This window comes from Gavia stellata, chromosome 10 (assembly GCF_030936135.1).
Source record: "Gavia stellata isolate bGavSte3 chromosome 10, bGavSte3.hap2, whole genome shotgun sequence".
In the NCBI taxonomy this organism is placed as follows: Eukaryota; Metazoa; Chordata; class Aves; order Gaviiformes; family Gaviidae; genus Gavia; species Gavia stellata.
The window spans coordinates 18792006-18811883 of NC_082603.1; the positions used below are offsets into that span (position 1 = coordinate 18792006).

A 19878-nucleotide genomic window follows, 5' to 3' on the forward strand; every position below is an offset into this window, starting at 1 on the left:
AGGAAAAAAAATAGTGTAACTCTGAATTCGTTTTTAGGCAGTTACAACCCCTTTAGTAAGCTGCTTTCATGAAGGTGAGGAATTTGGCTTCTCTTACAGAAGCTTCTCATTCAGAAATGAGCTCTCCTTGTTCCTGGCTGGAGTACTTCTCGGCAGTGTGGGGAATGTCTGTGTGCATGGTACACCAGCGGTTCTCGGGGTTGCAGGGATAGCTGTAGGGAGCTGGAGAGGGGGTTGCATCTCTGCAGCCTGTTTTAGCTAATTACCTTATTCTTGTGTTACTGAAGCTAAATGGTAGTAAAGGCTATATGACAAGTAGAGCCTAAAGCATGAGCAAGGTGACTGGCTCCAGTTCAGGTGTTTAGGTTTTGGGTTCTCTGCTAACATGTGTATGTTGTTGCTGGGAGGTGGTTCAGCAGGGAGCCTGGGAGAAGGCAGGAGTGCAGAAGGATTGCATTCCCCACACACAACAAAGGCAAGAGCATAGTATCTTCAGGCACTTCCTATGTTAATTCAACTGCAATTTATACTAGATATTTGAGACTGTCTGTATCTTCATTTGGAGCCAGCCCTTCCTGGAATGATTGCTTAGTTAAGTATTAGTTAAGCTAAGTGTCTCTAGGCAATGGTCTCATGAAATTTTAGTTTGTTCTTCAGAGTAAAGATTTCTTTTCTAAATTCACTCAGAAAAGAAAGCTTCATTCTCTGCTTAAAGAACAAGCTTATTGTGGGTTGGGTATAGGTTTTTGTTTGTTTACAGAGCTCCCCTATATAATGGGGGGGAAGAAAGAGACTATAATGAAGAAACACCCAGGTGAGTGTTGTCTCCCCTGCCCTCAAAGGAAGCCTGTGAAGAGAGAATGCTGATGCAAGCTGGCCAGACTTCAGTAGACATGGTGGTCTTCTGCTCCCTGCAGGACTGCTCACCCAAGCAAGAGGAGGCTACTTTCCTTCAGTCTCAGAAAGAAGGTATGCTCAGAGGTAATAATTTATTTTGATTTTTAAAAAAAATGAATGTAAGCACACTGAGCTACCACTAAGAGATTGGGTTTATGTAAGTCCCCTCCTGATTGCAAGTTCTTTTCTGAAGTTACCTGTGGAGAAAACATGACAAGTCACTTCAAGAAACACCAAAATCATGTTTGGGACACAATTTACAAATTACTCTATTTAAAACTTTAATTTGTGATATTAATGACTGCAAAACACTTAGAATGACATTTGTTAAAGGCACATTTCATTTTAATGCATAGTGTACCATTCTAAAATATCCTAATTTCCTTACAAAGTGCTTGAGCAGCCACATACAGATAAAGTATAGCAAAATATATTTACAATCTAGGGTTTAAAATCTTAATCTGCCTAAAAATATTTAAAAAAAACTACAGAGATAAAATTAGTGCTTTCTTTCAGCTTAACTGGGTGAACATACCCTGCCCTCTAATTTTTTTCTTTTTTTTTTTTTAGTGATTTACTTAGATTAAAAAAGATTTCTGTACAAGATGTAGTTACAAAAAGGTATTTTTGAGGATAGTTTCATAAGTGTTAAGCATCCTGTTAGATGCTCATATATATATTTGGGAACCAGAAAGGGTTAGCTGACTGTACCTCAAAAGTATTGGTTTCAGCTAGATACAGGAACATAATTTTTTTCTCATTAACTAGAATCTAGAAACAAGTAATGCTGAAAAGTTGACTCACTCATGCAAACATGATTTGTAGAGCTGGTAAAGATAGATGCCTGCCTTGTTCCTGCAGGGGTGGGGTGGGAGGGCAGGGCAGGGAGGTGGGAATGCCTGATTTAGACCTATTAACCATTTTGTTTTTTTCTCCCTAAGCCTCTCCCCTGCCTGGCCCTGCAGGCCTGGCCAGCACCGTGACTTTAAACAACCACCTTACGTTGCACACTTAAGTGGTTTGCATTTCTTTGAATGAACAAAATTACAAGTTTTGAATTCATTTGAGTGCTGCTTCTTACTGTCTTAGCCCCTGAACAGCAAACTCCTGGCCAGGATGAACCGGTGAGATTACACATGCAATCAGCTCTGAATGGTGCTAGAGCTAAGGACCACATGGGAAAGTTATTGTCTAAGAATTGATGTTTGCCCACAGAATGCCAGGTGCCAAAAATAGGTCTTGGTTTACAGGTATGCACAGTGTCTGGTCTAAATTATTTTTCAACTTTTGAGGTACAGCTTTTAGTGTTAAGGGGTTTATAAAATATACACTGTTTTTATCAAAAATATTTATACATTCTGTTACAACATATTGCTTTTACCCTCAGTAACTGCCAATCTAAGTTCTGGAGTTCAGTGGCCTGTATGTATACAAATATTTTTTTCACTCAGTTCTATGTTGTTCACTCAGCCACTGTGCAAAATTAATGAAGTGGTATAATTAAATTACTTGCCTGGACATAAGAATACATTACAACTTCCAAATATACATGTTCACAGCATGTATACATTGAACATCCTTATGTTTTCTAAAAGTGATATGATACTGTACAGCAGACAGAGGATGATGTAGGTGGTTAGATACAGACCGGTTAACTTATCTGTCCACTCAGTGAGTGGGAAAGGCATGAGTTTGAGTACAGAAGTGGATGGGCTTGGGGAATGCATATGCTTTGCTCTTGGTGGTTAGACTGAGCAACATCCTTGTTACATTCTTCGTATCAACCAGGGTTTTAAGCGATGCTTAAAAAGCTTGAAGGCAAAACTGTTTGGCAAGTGGCTTTTGGTAAACTTTCTGGATTTTTTTCTGGATTTTTCTTTGTAATGGAAGCACTTACACTGCTGTTATCTCAAAGGCAAGGCGTTTTAACATTTTTCCTAATAAATACCATAGAAAATTTACAAAACAAGGCATATCTGTTCTCAATACCATTATTTTAAGAACACAAGATGAAGGTGTACATAAAAAAGTATAGTTTTATAGACTGCACAAGATAATATTTAACTGAAATCATTTGCCTTCTCGAGCTAGAACCATGTTCTGTGTGAGTATCATCAGTATCCCAAACTTCTATTTCAATGTGGCTGAGTAGAGAGAAGTGATTACCTAGCTCAAAGTCTGCTTTTCCCACTTAAGGCAGATACTTAAAGTGATGTTATCTGCCGTAGAAGAGTGAGAGAAACAGTACAGATCCACGTGTGCCCTTGTGTAGGAAGCTTAATAACAGCCTGGGTTCACCAACTCAGCTTAAGAACTCCATAGACCTGCTTTCCAGTGCTCAGATAAAAAACAATGTACAAAGAGGCCACTCTTCACAAGAGTGTTAAAACAGTACTTAAAAGGATCTTCATGTGATTTAAAAAACCAGAAGCTACAGGTGGCACAGAGAGCAATTGAAGGGTCGATATTCTTCTGAGAGAGGCATTCTTGTGAGCCAGTCAGCTGGGGTTTCACAGTGTCTAGAAGTTAACACCAATCAGCAATGTAATCAAAATCTCTGAACATTTCCTGCTCTTCTTCTGAAAGTATCCTTGGTTCCCGAGGTGGAGTGAGGATAGGTGCTTCAGAGGTAAATTCGTCATCAAAGTTACTAACATCTTCTCGTCCTCTAATGGTGGGTACAAAAGGAGGCTTCACTTTCTTGGCCAGTAAAGCATTCCAATCTATTAGCTGTAAAATAAACCAACTGATGTTTAGTTGCCTGGCTCTGCTCCTTAGTGTCCTTAGAAATAATACTGGTTTGTACTCACCCTGAAGAAGTGATGCTTTTTCACATCCTCAGCATCTTTCTCTCCAGCTCCAAGACGCCGCTCTGGATTTCTTCGCAGCAGCTGACAAAACACGTGAGATTTCAGCGCAAAAATTCAGGGGTAGGGGGAGGGACTAGAGAGGTGAGTGCTACTGTGTACGAGCCAACAGCAAGACTGGATGGACAGTGAAATTCATACTGCCTGACCTAAAGAAAATTCTTGGTCCTCAAAGAAAGGGAAAAGACAAAACTTCAGCTGTACATAGCTAGAGATAGCAGTGTTCTTTTAGAGATGCCCAAACCTGTTAGCACAATTCCACCAGCAGCCTAGCTATGAACATGCAGAGAGCAGACTAATCTGTCTCACTGCAGGTCTGTGGTACCAAGTCTTGGTACCTGAGGTTCAGCATAGAGATATTGGGAAGTATGCTTTTTGCTGGAGGGGATACAGAATTTACATAAGCTAGTATTTCTTGCTTGGCTCAGAAGAGAGACTACTCCACTGTCTCCTGTGCCCAGCTATTTCACAGCAGTTGATTTACCACGAGAGGGTTGAATGCTGCTTTACACACTCAGCCACATAAAAGGGGTTTCTAGTTAACACCAGAAGTCAGATGCTCCCACTTGAGAATCATGCTGCTGTAAGCAGACCCCTGTTCTAGGCAGAGTGCCCAGCATCAGCGTGGGCTGATAGATTCATGATGCAGCCATCAAAAAATAACGTCTATTACATTACGTAAGAACTTCTCAGATGGGAACAATACATGCAGAGCTACAACTAGTAAATTGCAAGCACAAAGTTCACGGTATACGTATTCTGGGTGCAGTGTAGCAGTCCCCTGGGGATACTGGCATGACAGTTTTTACAGTAAAAATACTCTTCCTCAGGTACTGCCTTAAAACTGTATTCTTTCTTCTTTCTGCAGACAAATGCTCTCTCCCTGGGAGGAAGCAATCATTTTAAGCTATAAAATATTTATGCTGTTACTTATGTCACAGTAGTTACTGTGACATGCTTTAACTTACATGCTGCAGCATGTTGCTGAATTGGGTGCTAGACTGGTCTTCAATGTCAGACATCTAAGTGGAGAGGCTGCTTCCCAAGGCTTTGAATCCCCCTCCTGTAGATGCCTTTCTATCAACTGTGATGAGCTTGTAACTTAAGACAGCTTCAAACATCATCTTTAGATAGGCAGAGAGGCATTACACTAAGGAATAGCACTAATAATAAGAATCAAACAAAAATCAGCTGTTCTTTGCCAAGAACCAGACTGCAGATGCCGCGTGTGCTGCGTGTACCGTGCTCCCTGCCCCAGTTGGAATAAAACCAAAAAGATTTAGAAGTCTTCGAATTAAAATATTCATGTGACAATGTTAATCTACCAAATAGGTCAATGCAGCAGTGTTCTGCTAGGAAGTAAGAGCTGAACTTCCCTAGGTAGATATGACCAGGAAACTTAGTTCAGGGAGAAAACAGAGCCTCTAGTGTTTTACATTTTTAAACAGAAAAAATTGCTCCTGAGTAAAGTGGAATCGCACTGACAATTTTCATTTAAGGTAGTAGGCAGCATGGCACAGCATAAATGAAGCAAGTGTGAAATTTAATTGTAGGGAAAAAAAAAAAAGCAAAACCCAAGTGCAGGTTTTTAAAGTATTTTGTTCCTCACAAAAGTAATTTCCTTAATGTTGGAAAGGTAACAGGATAAGAGGGCAATACTGTAATATTATGTTCTTACCCGTCTCATTATAGAGATGGCTTCTGTAGACAGAAATCGTGGGTATCTTACTTCATCATTTACAATACTGTCAAACACCTCTTCTTCATCATCTCCAGGGAAGGGAGACTATAATGAAAGTAATAAAAAAATACTATTACACAGGCTTAAAAATCCCTTTCAATTGAAAACAACATATATTAGGTTGACAGTTTGGAATTAGACACCCTGAAATGAAGTCTTCCTTTTCCCAGAAACAGATATGGTAGTTTTCCATAAGGAAGAGAGAAAAGTAAGGCAAGTTGGTATTATCCCTTAGTTTTTACTGAAGGACTATGCTTTAAAAATGTCCTTTTAGAAGTAGAAACACCTAAAACTGGGATCTTCTTTGAACTCTGACAGAAGATACACAGGGAATGTGGAAAAAAAGTATGTATCAGGTCTTCTTTGGGACAGCCACCATTCTCAAGTAACATGGTCAAGACTAATTTGTTTTTGTAGTATCCTTAGCACATTACAGCTCAAGGGTTTTCAAACTGTTTTGAAATGGCCTGACAGATGTAGGCAACACCCTGTAAGCTTTTTGTCCTTTTTTACCTGAAAGGAAGTAAAAGGAAGTTGAATGATCATCTTTTTTTTGAAAAAGAACAAAATTATGAGCAAATCTATGGTTTTTCTCTGGTTTTTAGCATGTAAGCCATCACTGTGCTACCTGGGAGATAGTGTAACAAAATGGACCAGAAGGTAAAGCAATATATGCAATGGTAAATAATATGCAATGGTAAATAACTATTCAATAGTAATTTATTTATACCAGCTCATTTACGTGGAACTGGGGCATTCTGGTTTAGTGCATGTGTAATTCAAATGGTAAGTAGCATTGCGTTTGGCATAGTCTTTCACTGCTGTCCAGTTTTATGAATTAAAGTTTACTTCCATTCAAGCTACAGGAGTTAAGGAGCTTATTTTCTCCCCAAAAGCATTTCAAAGCAGAAGACTGCTATATCTGTACGCATCCAAATTTGACAATAACAGATGTGTGCTGGAAACTCAGCACCCCAAAACCAGATGTGCTATGTTCTTGCTTAGAGACACTGATATTAATGTGCTGTTACCGTAATTTGATGTAAGGCATAATGATGTAGTTAAAATAAAAATAAAACAAAAATCTAGAGGTTAAGTCTTGGACCAGCTGCAACTCATTCACTTCCACAATTGCTGATAATTCAAGCTTCATGACATTGAGTCATCAATTTCTACAGTATTGTAGCAGCTAGTATCAGGTAAGTAGCTGCTCAGTATTTAATACTTCTTTTTCTAGATGAAACACATGAAGATGCTCACTATAAAAGTAGGTATGCCTATACAAACTGTATATACAAGTATTGATACAACTGTGACAAGTAGGGCATAGTAAATGTTGACAGGCTGGTATCTTGAGTTTTGTAACCTTTTTAACATATATTAGTTTTATGACTCCATTGTATCTTACTAGAACTTACCTCACCCACTAGCATCTCATAGATAAGTACACCAAGACCCCACCAGTCTACAGCTCTTGTATAGGAAGTTTCTGTCAGCACCTCTGGAGCAAGAAATTCTGGTGTGCCACAGAATGTGCTTGTTCTGTCTCCAAATCCCATTCCTGAAAAGTTACAATTAATGAAAAGCAAGCAGTATTTTCTGCCACTCTACAGCCTATTCCTCCAGCAAGTAAAACCTCCCTCTAGAGCAACTTCAGCCAATGCTGTAGTTTCAGGGCCTGTCCTGAAGGCTCAGGCCAATGAGGTAAAACATTCCCCCCTTCTTCCCTCCCACGTGTGCTTCAGTGTGAGTTTTTCTATACCTAACTATATACAATGAGCCAAATTAAGCTTCTAGTTACACCTTTATCACCCAGGTATCTTTGCTTGGAAAGATACAATCTTATGCTATGTTTTACTAGCTAGTAGAAGAAAATGTACAGTAGTTTAGTCAAACATGCCTACTATGGATGCTTCTGTAGTGGCAAAACTATGTGAAGTAAAACATGGAGTACAGTGAAACAACTTTTGCAAATACACAGGGACTTATTTTGCTCAGAGGGGCACAGTTTGTGAGATCAGCACCACAAGGACTGCTGTGAGACTACAAGTGGAAGAGGTGCTGCAGGAAGCTTAAGAAAACCATTTATTGTAGCAGTCAGTAAACCAAAGAGCTTTCCTGTCCTCGTCTCCTTTTGTCATTTATGGAACTTGTTTGTAGCTAAAGTCACAGGACTTGCCCTAGGATATTAAAGAAAGACAGCAAGTTTACTAAATTCCTCTTAGGCTATCTAAAAGGAAAAGATACAGAGAACAGGCTATACAAATTGGAGAAGGAAATGGACTTTTCCAGATCTTCCCCCACAATGTGGTTTGAGAAAGACGCTGCAATTTCAGTTGCTACCTTGATTTTATGTCTTACTTGAAAGGCAGTTGCTAGTAGCAGGATGCTTGAAAGTAACTTTCTAGCATCTAGGCTTCCCTTTTGAGATAAATTCCTTTATTTTAGCTATAGTATACTTTGCATGTCATTTCCATACAGTTAGAGTTGCAACTATTTCAAATTTAAAAAAACCAGATAATTAATTTGTAAAAGTAAGAGTGAGGCGTGGATTATAATGGTACTTGATTTCATTGTACAGTGTCAACGTTTAAATGAGGAAAAATAACCTAATGCTTTTTTTGCTAACTTGTAAAATGCAGCAGTATGCCTTATTAATAAGCAGAGATATGATGAAATAAGAATCAGAATAGGTGATGCTCATAACTAAAAAAAAAAAAGGGCCTATACTCAGATGCTCCCAATATTTTCCTACTAAGGAACTTCCTCGTATCTCCACATTTGTACAATCAGAGATGTATTTTTCCCTTCAAATGACAAGGTAAGTATACACTATACACATCTGGCAGTCCAAAAGTCTCAAGAAACAGTCAAGAGTAAGACAGACTATGGAATTCCCCTAGAAGGAAAATTTAAGGGCTGTTACCTTCTTTGCAAAGACCAAAGTCAGCAATTTTCACGAACCCTTCTGTGTCCAGCAATAAGTTATCCAACTTCAAATCTCTAAATGAACATTTGAAAATAAAATTGCATCACTGATGTTTCTTCAGCACTATTCAGAATAGCTGAAATTCATCTCTTGGAAATGGGTCAATGACTACTTACCTATATACTATTTTGTGTTCATGTAAATACTGCAGCCCAAGAACCACACATGCAGCATAGAACCTGTTGTTGAAAAAGTTGAAGTTAAAATTTCTGTGGATTTTAGTCTTGCTTTTCAGGATGTGAAGCCCGTTATTACTGATCTTTTTTATTAACCATCCTCTGACGATTACTGATTATTATTTCAGGTATAATTAGTTTTATACAAGGTCAGAATTTTAAAGCCAGATGGCAAAAATGCATAAACTTGCAGCTTTCAAGCTGTAGTATGTTTGCTTGGCCTGGAGGCTAAATTTCCTGTAGTGTCCACTGCCACGGCATTGAAGGATTTCTAATTTGGCTCATTCTTTCCTTTTTCAGCCTTGTCTGCTATTTTAACTTCTCATTTAGCTTTTTTATGTAATCTTCTTTTAAAAAAAGTATTATAAACATTAAATATTTGTGTTAATTTTTGAAGTCAACGTGGATTCAGGCACATTAAACCTGCATGTGTCTTTTTCTAACAAAATCAGTTAGAATCTCTGACCCTTTTAAAAACTTAAACAGTATTTACTGAAATGACATAATGTAGAGGCATCATGTGGTAATAAAGACTTAGTTCTTATCCAGTGAACAAAATGCCCTTCACTTAATGCCACAAAAAGGGATGGATACTCACACTGCTCTTGGTTCAGAGAAGACATCAGTATGAATGTGCATCATCAGATCCCCACCAGCAGCATATTCCATTACAAAGCAAACGTGATCTTTGGTTTGGAAACAAGCAAAAAGATTCACCAAGAAGGGATGTCTTACACTATTCACAGTTTCAAATATTCGCTTCTCGCACATCAAGCTGCAAACAGAAAATCAGTAAAAAATTAAAGCTGAATCTTGAACCACAATTTTTCAACTCTCAGAAACTATTGGTAATTTATACCTTCTGTTTTTTCCTCTATTCCTCAGGATAAGATAAGAACAGTTTTTGTTTCAAGAGAGAGCTTTTAATATTTGCACACACATTAAACTGATGCCAGGATTTCCACGAAGTTGGATTTAGCTTTCACAAATGAAAAAGGAAACCTAGCACTCCATGAAAATTGTACCCTGCCAAATACTCAGACTTGCATTAAGTATGCATCAGTATCATGTGACATTAACGTCAATCTATTTTTATTTTAATTGTATACAATACATAAAGTGGAAAACCAGTAACAATATTATAGACATCTATCCAGATTATTTCTCCTTAAGCCAATTGGTTAATTTTTAGCTTATTCTTAATAGTTATCTAGCTTCCTGCAAGTCAAATGAATATAGTCACTATTAAATGGTTGTAAAAGCACTTTCTTGCACTAAAACAAGACAGTTCAACTGCCACTTCACTTCCACGCAAGGAAAATATCTGAGTTTTGGGGCAAAAATATTTAAAAAACCCCACAACAGTGGAGTACACACAGGACTCAAGGGAAAATATGATGGACAAAGTATGACAGTATGTTACAGGTTGAGAAATACCATCATGGGTGTTTCTGCCAGTAAAGAAAACATAGTCACTGTCCTCCTGAAATGTCATGGAAGTCCATAGAACAAGTAATTAGAATAAATAATTGCAAGAGACCCTAAATAAAAAACAGGATCAGCTTTAAGTCAGAGCTGTAGTACAGGCGTGGTAAGAGGGGCACTAAAGGAACCAGTATTTCTGGGCTACATTGCTGCCTCCTTGTCCCCGAAAAAAGACTACACATCTGCAGCAGCCAACTAAGCAGGGAGATGACAACTTGTTTTTCTCTTTCACTGAATTTAACTACTATTTGGTAGAGCTTACAGTTGTGTTGTATGCAGAAAGAAAACACGATTTATGGAATCCATGTATTATATTTTACAAACTGACCTGTCTACTTCATCACGAGCGACAATATCTCCTTTCTTTAAGGCTTTAATAGCAAACATCTCGTTTGTGTTTTTGTACTCTGCCAACAGCACCTAAAACAGAAGGTAAGTGACTCATTCAAGAGCTATATCTAGTTTTTGATATAGCCTTGACATTTGATACAGCCTTTTGACATTTACCTTTCCAAAATGTCCTCTACCCAGTACAGCACAACATCTGAAATCCTTCAGACTGAACTGAAATCTTTGTTGTGATCTATGTAAATAAAAAAACCAGTCAAAAATCTCTAGTTTGTTAACTTTAAGAGGTATTATTCAGATCAACAGCAAAACCACTGCATTTTTACCTTCTGTCTTCAGGCTCTCGGGTGTTGGGGTATTTTATGTCTGAACGGGGAGTATCAGGCTCACAGATTATTTCAGGCTGGAGTTTTGGGACAATACTATTTCTGCCATTTTCAAAATCAAAATTTGTTATTTCATCCTGTGAAGAAAAAGAAGTCTGAAAATTTAGAACTGATTGTGAGGGCAAATGAATGCAGAAATTTTACTATTAGCATGTGAAATTCTTAACGCAAGAATTATCTAAGCTAAAATGGTGTACTTTAAGATGATACAGATACGCAAACTTTCAACAGACTGATGAAACCTATTGCTCCAGTCATTTTGCTCTTCGTTAGTAAAACCATTTTTTCCTGAATACTCTCATGATTTTGGGCTTTTGTTTTTATTGTGGCGGAACCAATGACATGGATAGTTAAACACACCAACCATGGAAACAGTTTGCCATCAAGAGTAATTGGAGGATTCTGTTGAGACAGTTCTGTATGTGTAAGTTAAAGGAGCATATGCTGAAACATAAGGGAAGAAATCCGTCATAAAGATGCCAATATTACAACCTTGTTAAACTGTATAGCCCAAAATTCTTAAAGTTACTTGCCTGAGATGGTACATCAGGAGCCTTTATCTCGGAGGAAGATTCACTTATTTCCCCCAGGGAAGATGCACGGGGTGGAGCAGGCGGAGGCTCAGGCTCAAGTTCAAAGTCCAATTTGGCTACTGGAGAGTCGCTGGCAAGAAAACAAGTAAGTCCTCAGTGTATAGCAGAGACTGTTTTAATAGTATGAAAACCAACTTAAAACTGCACGTTACATAGATTTCTCCTAAAACAAATCATGTGTGTGTAGATCTGTCTATAAAATGGATGTCCAAAATTAACACATTGAAAGGTCTGCAGTCTTGCAGAATAAACAGATGTGACATACATTATGTAGATTAGGGCATAAGCATCTCAGTGTTACTCTTGCTCATAAAAGTACTTAAAATTGTAGATACCACCTACCTGGCTGGCAGTGTTAGTTCAGGAATGTGTGCATCAACCACCGCCCCAGTAGCAGGCACTGGTGCTTGAGGGCTGAAGGTGCCAGAGTGATTTACTGTAGGAATAGCTCTTCTTACCAGCCTTCCCCAAGTGGCAATATTAATATTCATTTGAGGAGCTCTGAGAAATGTTTTGCCTGTGGATATTGATTGTGAGGAAAAAAAAAAAAAAGAGTGCAAGTAATTCCCTTACTTATTACCAAAAGCTATAATTAAAAAGATATTCATATTAATCAGTTTATAGTTTATGAAGAACAAACTGAATTTGTTATATTCCTTAGCAATTCCTAATTATTCACTATTAAATGCTAATGCATAATAAGGAATTCTAAACCAAATACTTCTAAATGCAATGCCAAATCTTTCATTATCAACAGCTTTATTCACAGATAAATAAAAGGTCTCTGTATTAAAAAAAAAATTAAATCACAGATCTGTACAGTTTTTAAGCTTTACATGTTTATATTAAACAATCACCTTGCTGTTTTGAAAAAATTTTCTTCTGCCTCTGGAGTTTTGGTCTTCTTTCAATAACTGGATTAAAAAATGTAACCTGCAGTTCAAATAAAACGTGTTATAATTCAAGTTTCAGAACAAAATGCATTCTTAAAAGTTTAAGAAAAACTTCTTAAACTATTCTGCAATATAATACTTGCAAGTATGCTCAAGTGTTTCAAAGAAACATTCTTACCTCTGCAAACAGAGTGCCCTGGGGTTCAAGATAGAGACACATGCCATGCCGTTGGTTATCCAGAAAATCTTCCAACCTCAGAAACTTTACTGCACACAGAGATCTCCAGTCACGCCAATAAACTGAGATTTCTAATTCACGTGACTACAACAGGAAACATATACACAGGAAATTACTTATTAGTAATTGTTCTACAAGAGTTACCTCTGAACAATTGTAAGATCTAGCAACTCAAGGATCAAGATGCAGAGCTGTTACTTTAAGAGTGCCAGGGCTAACTAGCTATACTGAGCAAGCTCTCACTAGGACGATCATAGCATTTCACTTCAGTTCAAGTGTGATCTCCAGTGTCCAAATAAAAACGTAACTGTAAAGTTCCCCCAGAATAGAAGGAGAGAGTCACAGTCAGTCACCAGACTTTTTGAGTCAGTCTCACAACAGCGCTAGTTCCAGACATTTTAGCTCATGCTCTGACAACAATTTTTTACCTGTGCTTAGAAACCTCAACTTTACTAGTTTTCCATGTTATTTACAAGTATCAGTTGCATTTCATGGATGCATAGTGACATGTTGGTACCTGCATACACACCATGATGCAAGACTTTATACAGTATCTCTAGAAATACATACAGTTTTTGTAACATGGTCGAAGAGGGGCCAAAAACTTTAAACTAACAAGAACTACTGCTATATCTTGCCAGTAGTATTTATATATTCTTAGGGTGTCTTATATGCTTGTTACAAAATGTGACGAATCCTGCAATACAATATAACAGCAGCATTAGCATAGTTTAATTCCATCATGATGCATCAATTTACTGTCTTTATATGATAGCTGTAGGTTTTAAAAGAAACAAAAAAGTTAAGGAGAAGCAACAGATAAAAACATGATGGGGTTTGGAATGTGCATTTCAAGTATGGCAGTATGCGTGGTCATGCCCAGCAGAAGCAAGGTCCTTTTCTGGCACCAAAAAGCCATCTAATATTGAGTTCTTAAATAGTGAACAGGACACATACTAGGCTGGTTGGAGCAGCTACTAAACTTTGACTAGTCCTAGTCTTACTCTGAGAATAGTCAAGGCTTCAGGACTCCACAGCCGCTAGTTTTGTTCTGCACTACTTCTAACCTGAATCTAAATTTCAAAACCTGCAGGTCTAAAACTGCTTCCTTCCTAGGTGGAAGCAAACTGGTTTGGAGCTCAGAGGGGTGGGGTGAGGCGGGGAGAGAGCAAAAACAGGAAGGTGGCTTTTTTTTTCCTTTTCCTTCTCTCGTTTGTTTTAAACATATACTGGAGATGACATTTAGGCTCCTAAAATATAGTCTAACTTTCAGTCTATTGTAAACACTGATGGGAAAAAAAAAATCCTTGTACCTTAAAATACTATGACTATCAGGTATCTAAAAAACCCAAATGCTTGATTAAACCTATATAACAGAAATTCTCTTCAACAGGTGTGAGGAAAGAAACATCAAGTATTATTTCAGATACTTGCATCCTCCAGTTAACATTTAAAGTTCTAGGAAAGAACTATTAATGAATTTGTTTATTATTCCTGAAGAATTGATCAGCTTCACATGAGAACCCTTTTACAGAAGCACTGTAAAAATTCTATGACATAGCTTTACCAAAACATCCACAATGTATCTGATATTAGAATTTACTGATAAATAATTAGTTGATGATCCTAATAAAAAATTAAGCACCATCTATCAAAGGCTAAATAATTGCTAAGTGTTAGATCTTGGATAAAAATATTTTGTCAGTTTGTAGGTCAGAAAAGGTAAAATTTCTAGAATGTCAGCCCAGCATAACAGCTCAGCCCCAGGGAGCTCATTCTGTTAAGGATGGGAATACTTGCACATATGAAATTTGAACATAATCACAAGAACAGGAAAAAAAAAGCAACATGAAATTAATCTAAAGAATCGACTACAGCTGTCAGTGAAAGAAGACCAAATTTTTACCCTGTCTAGTTCCAGTGTAAATTTCTGATCCCATGACTGATTGGAAATAGGTTTCCAGCTAGTTTGACCAACCACAGTGTTATCCAGCTTCAGTACAGCACAGACTTCATCTGTAAGTAAAGTACACAAACTCAGCTTAAATCTTTAAGAGGATTTTCCACAAACAAAAATATATTGAGTAAATTTCCCTTAAAAATGTAATCTCATATTTAATTGGTTCTTATGGGCGTAATAGTGTGGTTGTGGGGCTTTTTGTTGTTGTTGGGGTTTGTTTTTTTTTTTTTAAACAACTTGACAGATGAAGAAACAGGCAAGTTTAAAGCTTAAAATCAATTTAGTATTTTAAATTACAGAGCACAGCGTGCACATTAAAATGTAAATAAAAGATATGAATAAGAGAAGTATACTGAACTGGACAAGTCATCAGTTTTCAGAAGGTTTCTACTACTCCCACTTTTACTTTTACTGGTTCTGCTCATGAAAGATGATCTGGCTTCATTTGGACTCCAACCAGGTAGCGTAATTGATGTGGCTTTTGATCGACCAGGGACGTTTTCCAGAATATCTTGGCAGCCCATTAACCTAACTTCCAGGGTACCTAGAACAAGACAGAATGATTTATCAAAGAATTCTGTTCTTAAGTAAACAAAGTGAATGACTAATGATTGATTTATGACAGCCAATAGCTCACATTCTGATCACTGCAGAGTATAACAGAAATACCAGATGAAATCAAGAGACATATCTAAGACAGACAAATATACTGAAAATAAGCATTAAAAGTCAAATATATGGGACTCAACCTTCTAGAAGGAGCAACGGTTCCCCAAATAACACAAAATGGTTTTGTTCTGCATCTCAAAAAGATCTTTGTTTTCTTCACTTAAGAACCTCACTGACTTGGGTTCACGTTGTAAGGAATGTCCTTTTTTTAAGATGACAAATCTTAAGCTTCTTATTAAAATGATGGATCTTGCAGATGGGACAATAACAAATTTTCATGAGTTTTATATAACCCACTAATATTGGATAGATCTCTTTGGTAATTAAAAGGAACACATTGACTACTGAGACTACAAATTTGTTTAAGATACATTCAGAAATCACATTTGCCTGCTGCTTGTTAAAGTCAAATTTGAGTTAGCACATAATTTAAAATCATTGAATTGTTCCAACGTGACTGAATTTGGATTTATAGAAGTTGAGACAAGAAGCTACTCTTCAACATCTTCTACATCTTTAACCAAATGAGTTATAGAGGCTGCTGTTCTAATTTAAGAGTTTCCTCCAGCAGCACAGAAACATCTGAGTACCACAGATGGTTACAAGAACAGTAAGCTTACCTCATCCTGTATGAGATAGCATCTGTAAAACTGACACCACTGACACTAACAAAATTAACTATCAGAAGTGGTGAAATTAGCCAGTTCATCATCATACGGTCAGCTCCTAAACGCAGTGTTCTTTTGACAGCAAATGTACTTAACTGTGAAACTTAAAAATACTTTTTTGTAACAGAAACTTAAGTCAGACTTGACCTAAAAATGGTCTGGCAACATTACAGCCCACAGAACAGATACCGAGAAACCAGTCTAAGAAGAAATCTCACCCTGTAGGGAACTAACAGCTGTAAGTGACAGTTAAGCATTAGGCTATGAAGACAAAGACATCCTATTGCCTCCCAAAACAGGTTAAAAGGTAAAAGAATGCTTAATTCCCAAACTCTGTTTACAAAAAATAAAATAAATTAAGAAGCAGAAAGGCTATAATCTTATATAAGGACTGGATGCGTATCAGAAAGTTCTGTTGATGTACTTCAGAAAGTATGACAGTAGCACTGATCTATTTTTCACAAAGTGTTAGAGGCAAAACACAAAGACACTGTTCATTTAAAACCAGTTCAATACAAAAGTTCTTTGTGTAGCTAATACGAAAGTGAAACTATTAAGAACTTCACAAACATGTAGCTCTGTTTTGAGAATTCCTATTAGCAACTGTTCATATATATCAGTAAATCATATTTAAAGAGGAATTACTTGTCACTATAATGTATCTGACCCATGATTATGTATTACAGGAAAAGAATGGGGGGGGAAAAAAAAAAAAAAGCTGTTCTAAAATCAAGGTACGATACTTCCTGCCCATGGTCACCGATCACTTGAGATTCCGTATGATTAAAGAAAGTTCCCCTCACCACTCTGCAACTTCACAAGGGTCCTTAGCTGCGTACCCTCTGCTACTTGTCTTACGGAACCAAAATGGAAGACAAGTAGACTTGCTCCATTTTATTATTATTGCAGCGTGGCAGAAGAGTTCCTCTTTTTGTTTTAAAATACAACTCCACAGTACTTCAAAACTAAATTCTGGTTTCAGATATACATGTATAACTAGAGTAACATTTGAATTACAGATTGTTTTTGTAATAAACTTACTCTGTTAATAATTGGTTTAATAGTTACATGTAAAATGTTTTAATAAAGAAAACAAAACCCCAAACCTATCTGTACTAGTAATTCTTATACGACCACTTATTAAATTTAGTAAAGCAACATACCCCCAAGTAGTCAAAAGTATTTGCTTTTCTTTAAGAACACTGGGAGGCAAATGTTGAAGAGCTTTGTTGAAGTATGGCTCATCTCTTGAAACAGTTCACTTCAAATGAAGAACAACAATTCCAGGTGAACCCAAACTATGAGAAGTTCCTAAGTCTTGTATTTATATGTAAATGTACTGTGCCCTCACAGTAGGCTAAGTCTCAAAAAAACCCCAACCCCTCCATGTTTAATTGCAAGGAAAACGATTCACACCAATAACTAGAGGCTTCAATAGTTACATGCACATTTGTTAGGATCTCCGTCTTTGGTTTAGAAATATAACGCACGTTTTTGTAGCATAAATCTCACCTTCTAGGAAGCCAGTGTGGTCCAGTGTGTAAAATAGGGACTGAGAGAAAAGCTGGATGCCTATCTCCAGCTCTGCCACTGACTTGCTGTATGACCAGGGCAAGTCAGTTAACCCTTCTGCACCTCAGTTTCCCCATCTGTAAAATGGGGATAGTGATACTTACCCACCTTTTAAAGTGCTCGATAATCTAAAGATGAAAGATGTTAGGTAAACGCTAGTAATTTCATTCCATAGTGACCTAACTTAAGGCCAGAACTTCACTTTTTCAACAGGATTATACAAAGGTCAACAAATAAATCAAAGAAACTTATCTGCATTTTTTGGTACACAGACACTTGAAAATTCTAAATGCCTTTGTCTAGGAAAAGAACAACAATGAAATATGTCCATAAAGAAATAAAGTTGGCATTAAAGACTTGTTTTAAACCATTTAATGAAATTAAAAAAAAAAGCTCCATAAGTCATACCTGTTAAAGCTGCTGGTTTGGACAGTGTACTATACTGGTTTTGAGTAGATATTACACTTTGACGAGGACTTAATGTGGGTGAAGACACCAGTGAAAGCTCCTCTATAATAATACTGCTTTTGGGATGGTTTTTAGGAAGTTCGTTCAATCTCTGTTCCAGTGAATACTTCAAGAGGTCCAATTTCTGGCTTGATTCATTAAATCTTGCTTGCGCCTTTTTAAAATAAAAAAAATTGAAATATTTAATTTTTTTTTCTTGAAAGAACATTTAAAATAAAGTATCAGAAATTGTAATGACGTAAATTACTTCTGAAAGTGCCTTTCTGTCGGTAACTTTCCCAGATCCAAGTAATTTCATCACGTTTTTTGCACCTTCTGCTACAGCATACTCTATCCTAAAATGATGCCGTAATTCTTCCATTCGGAGTTCAAGAGGGCTTATCACAGGTTTTGCTGCAAAGAGATATAAACAAACAATCTTCATTGAAGACCACACCCATGGTTATGTCTTAAATATTAACCCCTCCCCCATATAAACAAGGGGGAAAAAAAAGGGGGGGGGGGGGGGGGGAGAAGAAGGGGAAAAAAAAAGAAGTGATAGATGCAGACTTGGTAGTCCAAAGAAAAGCTTGAAGTATGTCATAAAAACAACAGTGAAAAATGAAGCATCTGCATTTGAAGGAAGAAATAATTGATCAGGACCTCAACCCAATAAACAGGTCCTACTCCTTGAAGACCTGTAATTGCTAGAGGTTGTGAGAAAAAGAACATATCTTCATGGGAGTTAAGGGACAAAAGCCAAATCTCCCAAACATCATTCAACTGGCAAGAAGGAGGTTTTGAGACTTCCACATTTCTGAACCATGCTCTGAGGATTTATCTTTTAAACTGCTCTGTAGCTAAGTAGATCCCTGATTGTTTTCTGATAATTCTCCTGCTTCACACGAAATCCCAGGGAATATGGTTTCTGTAGGCACAGAGAATGTAAGAGGTCCCATACACTGCCTTCCCCAAATTGTTTGGGTTAACCATTCTAATATCCACTTCTTACACTGTTTAGATTTCCTAAGCAGAATTAGAGAGTTTCCTGGATATATGTCTTTCTGTTTAAAGCTCTAAGAGTAGTAGGAACACAAAAAGGCATTTGAAAGACCTTCCTGGCTTAAATAACTTTCTTCTTCTTTTGAAAAAAATGACATACATAATCCATGTGCTACGATGGAGTGTTTAAAAAAAGCCGTAAGTGTAAAAACAAAAAACCCTTCCCTGCCCCCAACAAAACAAACCACACACACACAAGTTTTTCATTATCTAGGATATATCCAGGCCCTGAATACTAGCATTGTCATACAACTTTAATACTCCAAAATGCATATGAATAAAGTTCAAGACTTAGAGATGTACCGATATGCCCATAATTTTATAGTACACCTCAGCTATTATAGCTGAGGGGTATTTTTTTATTTTATTTAAAGATTTCCAAAGAAATGCAAGTTTAAAACTAATTCTGAAATGCAGCATAAGTGTTTCAAGTCAGATCGTTTTAAAAAGACTGATTTTTTTGTTGTTTTTAAAATAGTTGTTTACTACTCAATCTAGCCTAAATACCCATAAAGACAGCAAAAATTCACCTCCATCTGTGCTCCCATTCGTAATAAAAAGGTCAATCTATTTAAGTATGACAAGCAGGCTTTGTACCCGCGTCAGATTTTTTCTTTTTTTAGGATAGTGAAAAGATTATATGCTTTAAAGAAAATTACTAAAAGCAAGCATGCATGAAGGGAGAATGAAGACCACAAAGCAAAACTGGACTGCATAAGGTATAAAAAGGATGATGAAGAGACATCGCATTTCTCTTCATTAAGCTTAAGGTATATTGCTTCAAGTCAGATGTACTGGCATCCTAACACACGCAATGGTATGCCTAGACTCTGATTATTTTCGGTTCATGCAAGTTTTGTCTAACATTCCTACTAGAAATCTGTAAC

The 19878-nt window shown here is 37.1% G+C and overlaps 1 protein-coding gene across 2 annotated transcripts in view; it reads right to left on the reverse strand.

Annotated features, from left to right (window-relative positions):
* Positions 1 to 1170: 1170 nt before the first annotated feature.
* PKN2 (protein kinase N2) overlaps positions 1171 to 19878 on the reverse strand; it is a 56872-nt gene continuing 38164 nt past the window's right edge. Inside the window, exons 5-22 of one of the 2 annotated variants that reach the window (XM_059821670.1) lie at positions 18198 to 18343; positions 17891 to 18104; positions 14980 to 15117; positions 14520 to 14629; positions 12554 to 12697; positions 12340 to 12415; positions 11825 to 11999; positions 11423 to 11552; positions 10830 to 10966; positions 10663 to 10738; positions 10484 to 10575; positions 9269 to 9445; positions 8611 to 8673; positions 8432 to 8508; positions 6924 to 7066; positions 5443 to 5550; positions 3708 to 3788; positions 1171 to 3627 (exon numbers count right to left, since the gene is read on the reverse strand). In XM_059821670.1, coding sequence (XP_059677653.1) covers positions 3424 to 3627; positions 3708 to 3788; positions 5443 to 5550; positions 6924 to 7066; positions 8432 to 8508; positions 8611 to 8673; positions 9269 to 9445; positions 10484 to 10575; positions 10663 to 10738; positions 10830 to 10966; positions 11423 to 11552; positions 11825 to 11999; positions 12340 to 12415; positions 12554 to 12697; positions 14520 to 14629; positions 14980 to 15117; positions 17891 to 18104; positions 18198 to 18343 — 2291 coding nt within the window. In that variant the 3' untranslated portion in view covers positions 1171 to 3423. Of the gene's footprint in view, positions 3628 to 3707; positions 3789 to 5442; positions 5551 to 6923; positions 7067 to 8431; positions 8509 to 8610; positions 8674 to 9268; positions 9446 to 10483; positions 10576 to 10662; positions 10739 to 10829; positions 10967 to 11422; positions 11553 to 11824; positions 12000 to 12339; positions 12416 to 12553; positions 12698 to 14519; positions 14630 to 14931; positions 15118 to 17890; positions 18105 to 18197; positions 18344 to 19878 lie in introns of both variants that reach the window. The other variant, XM_059821669.1, reaches the window with a different exon arrangement.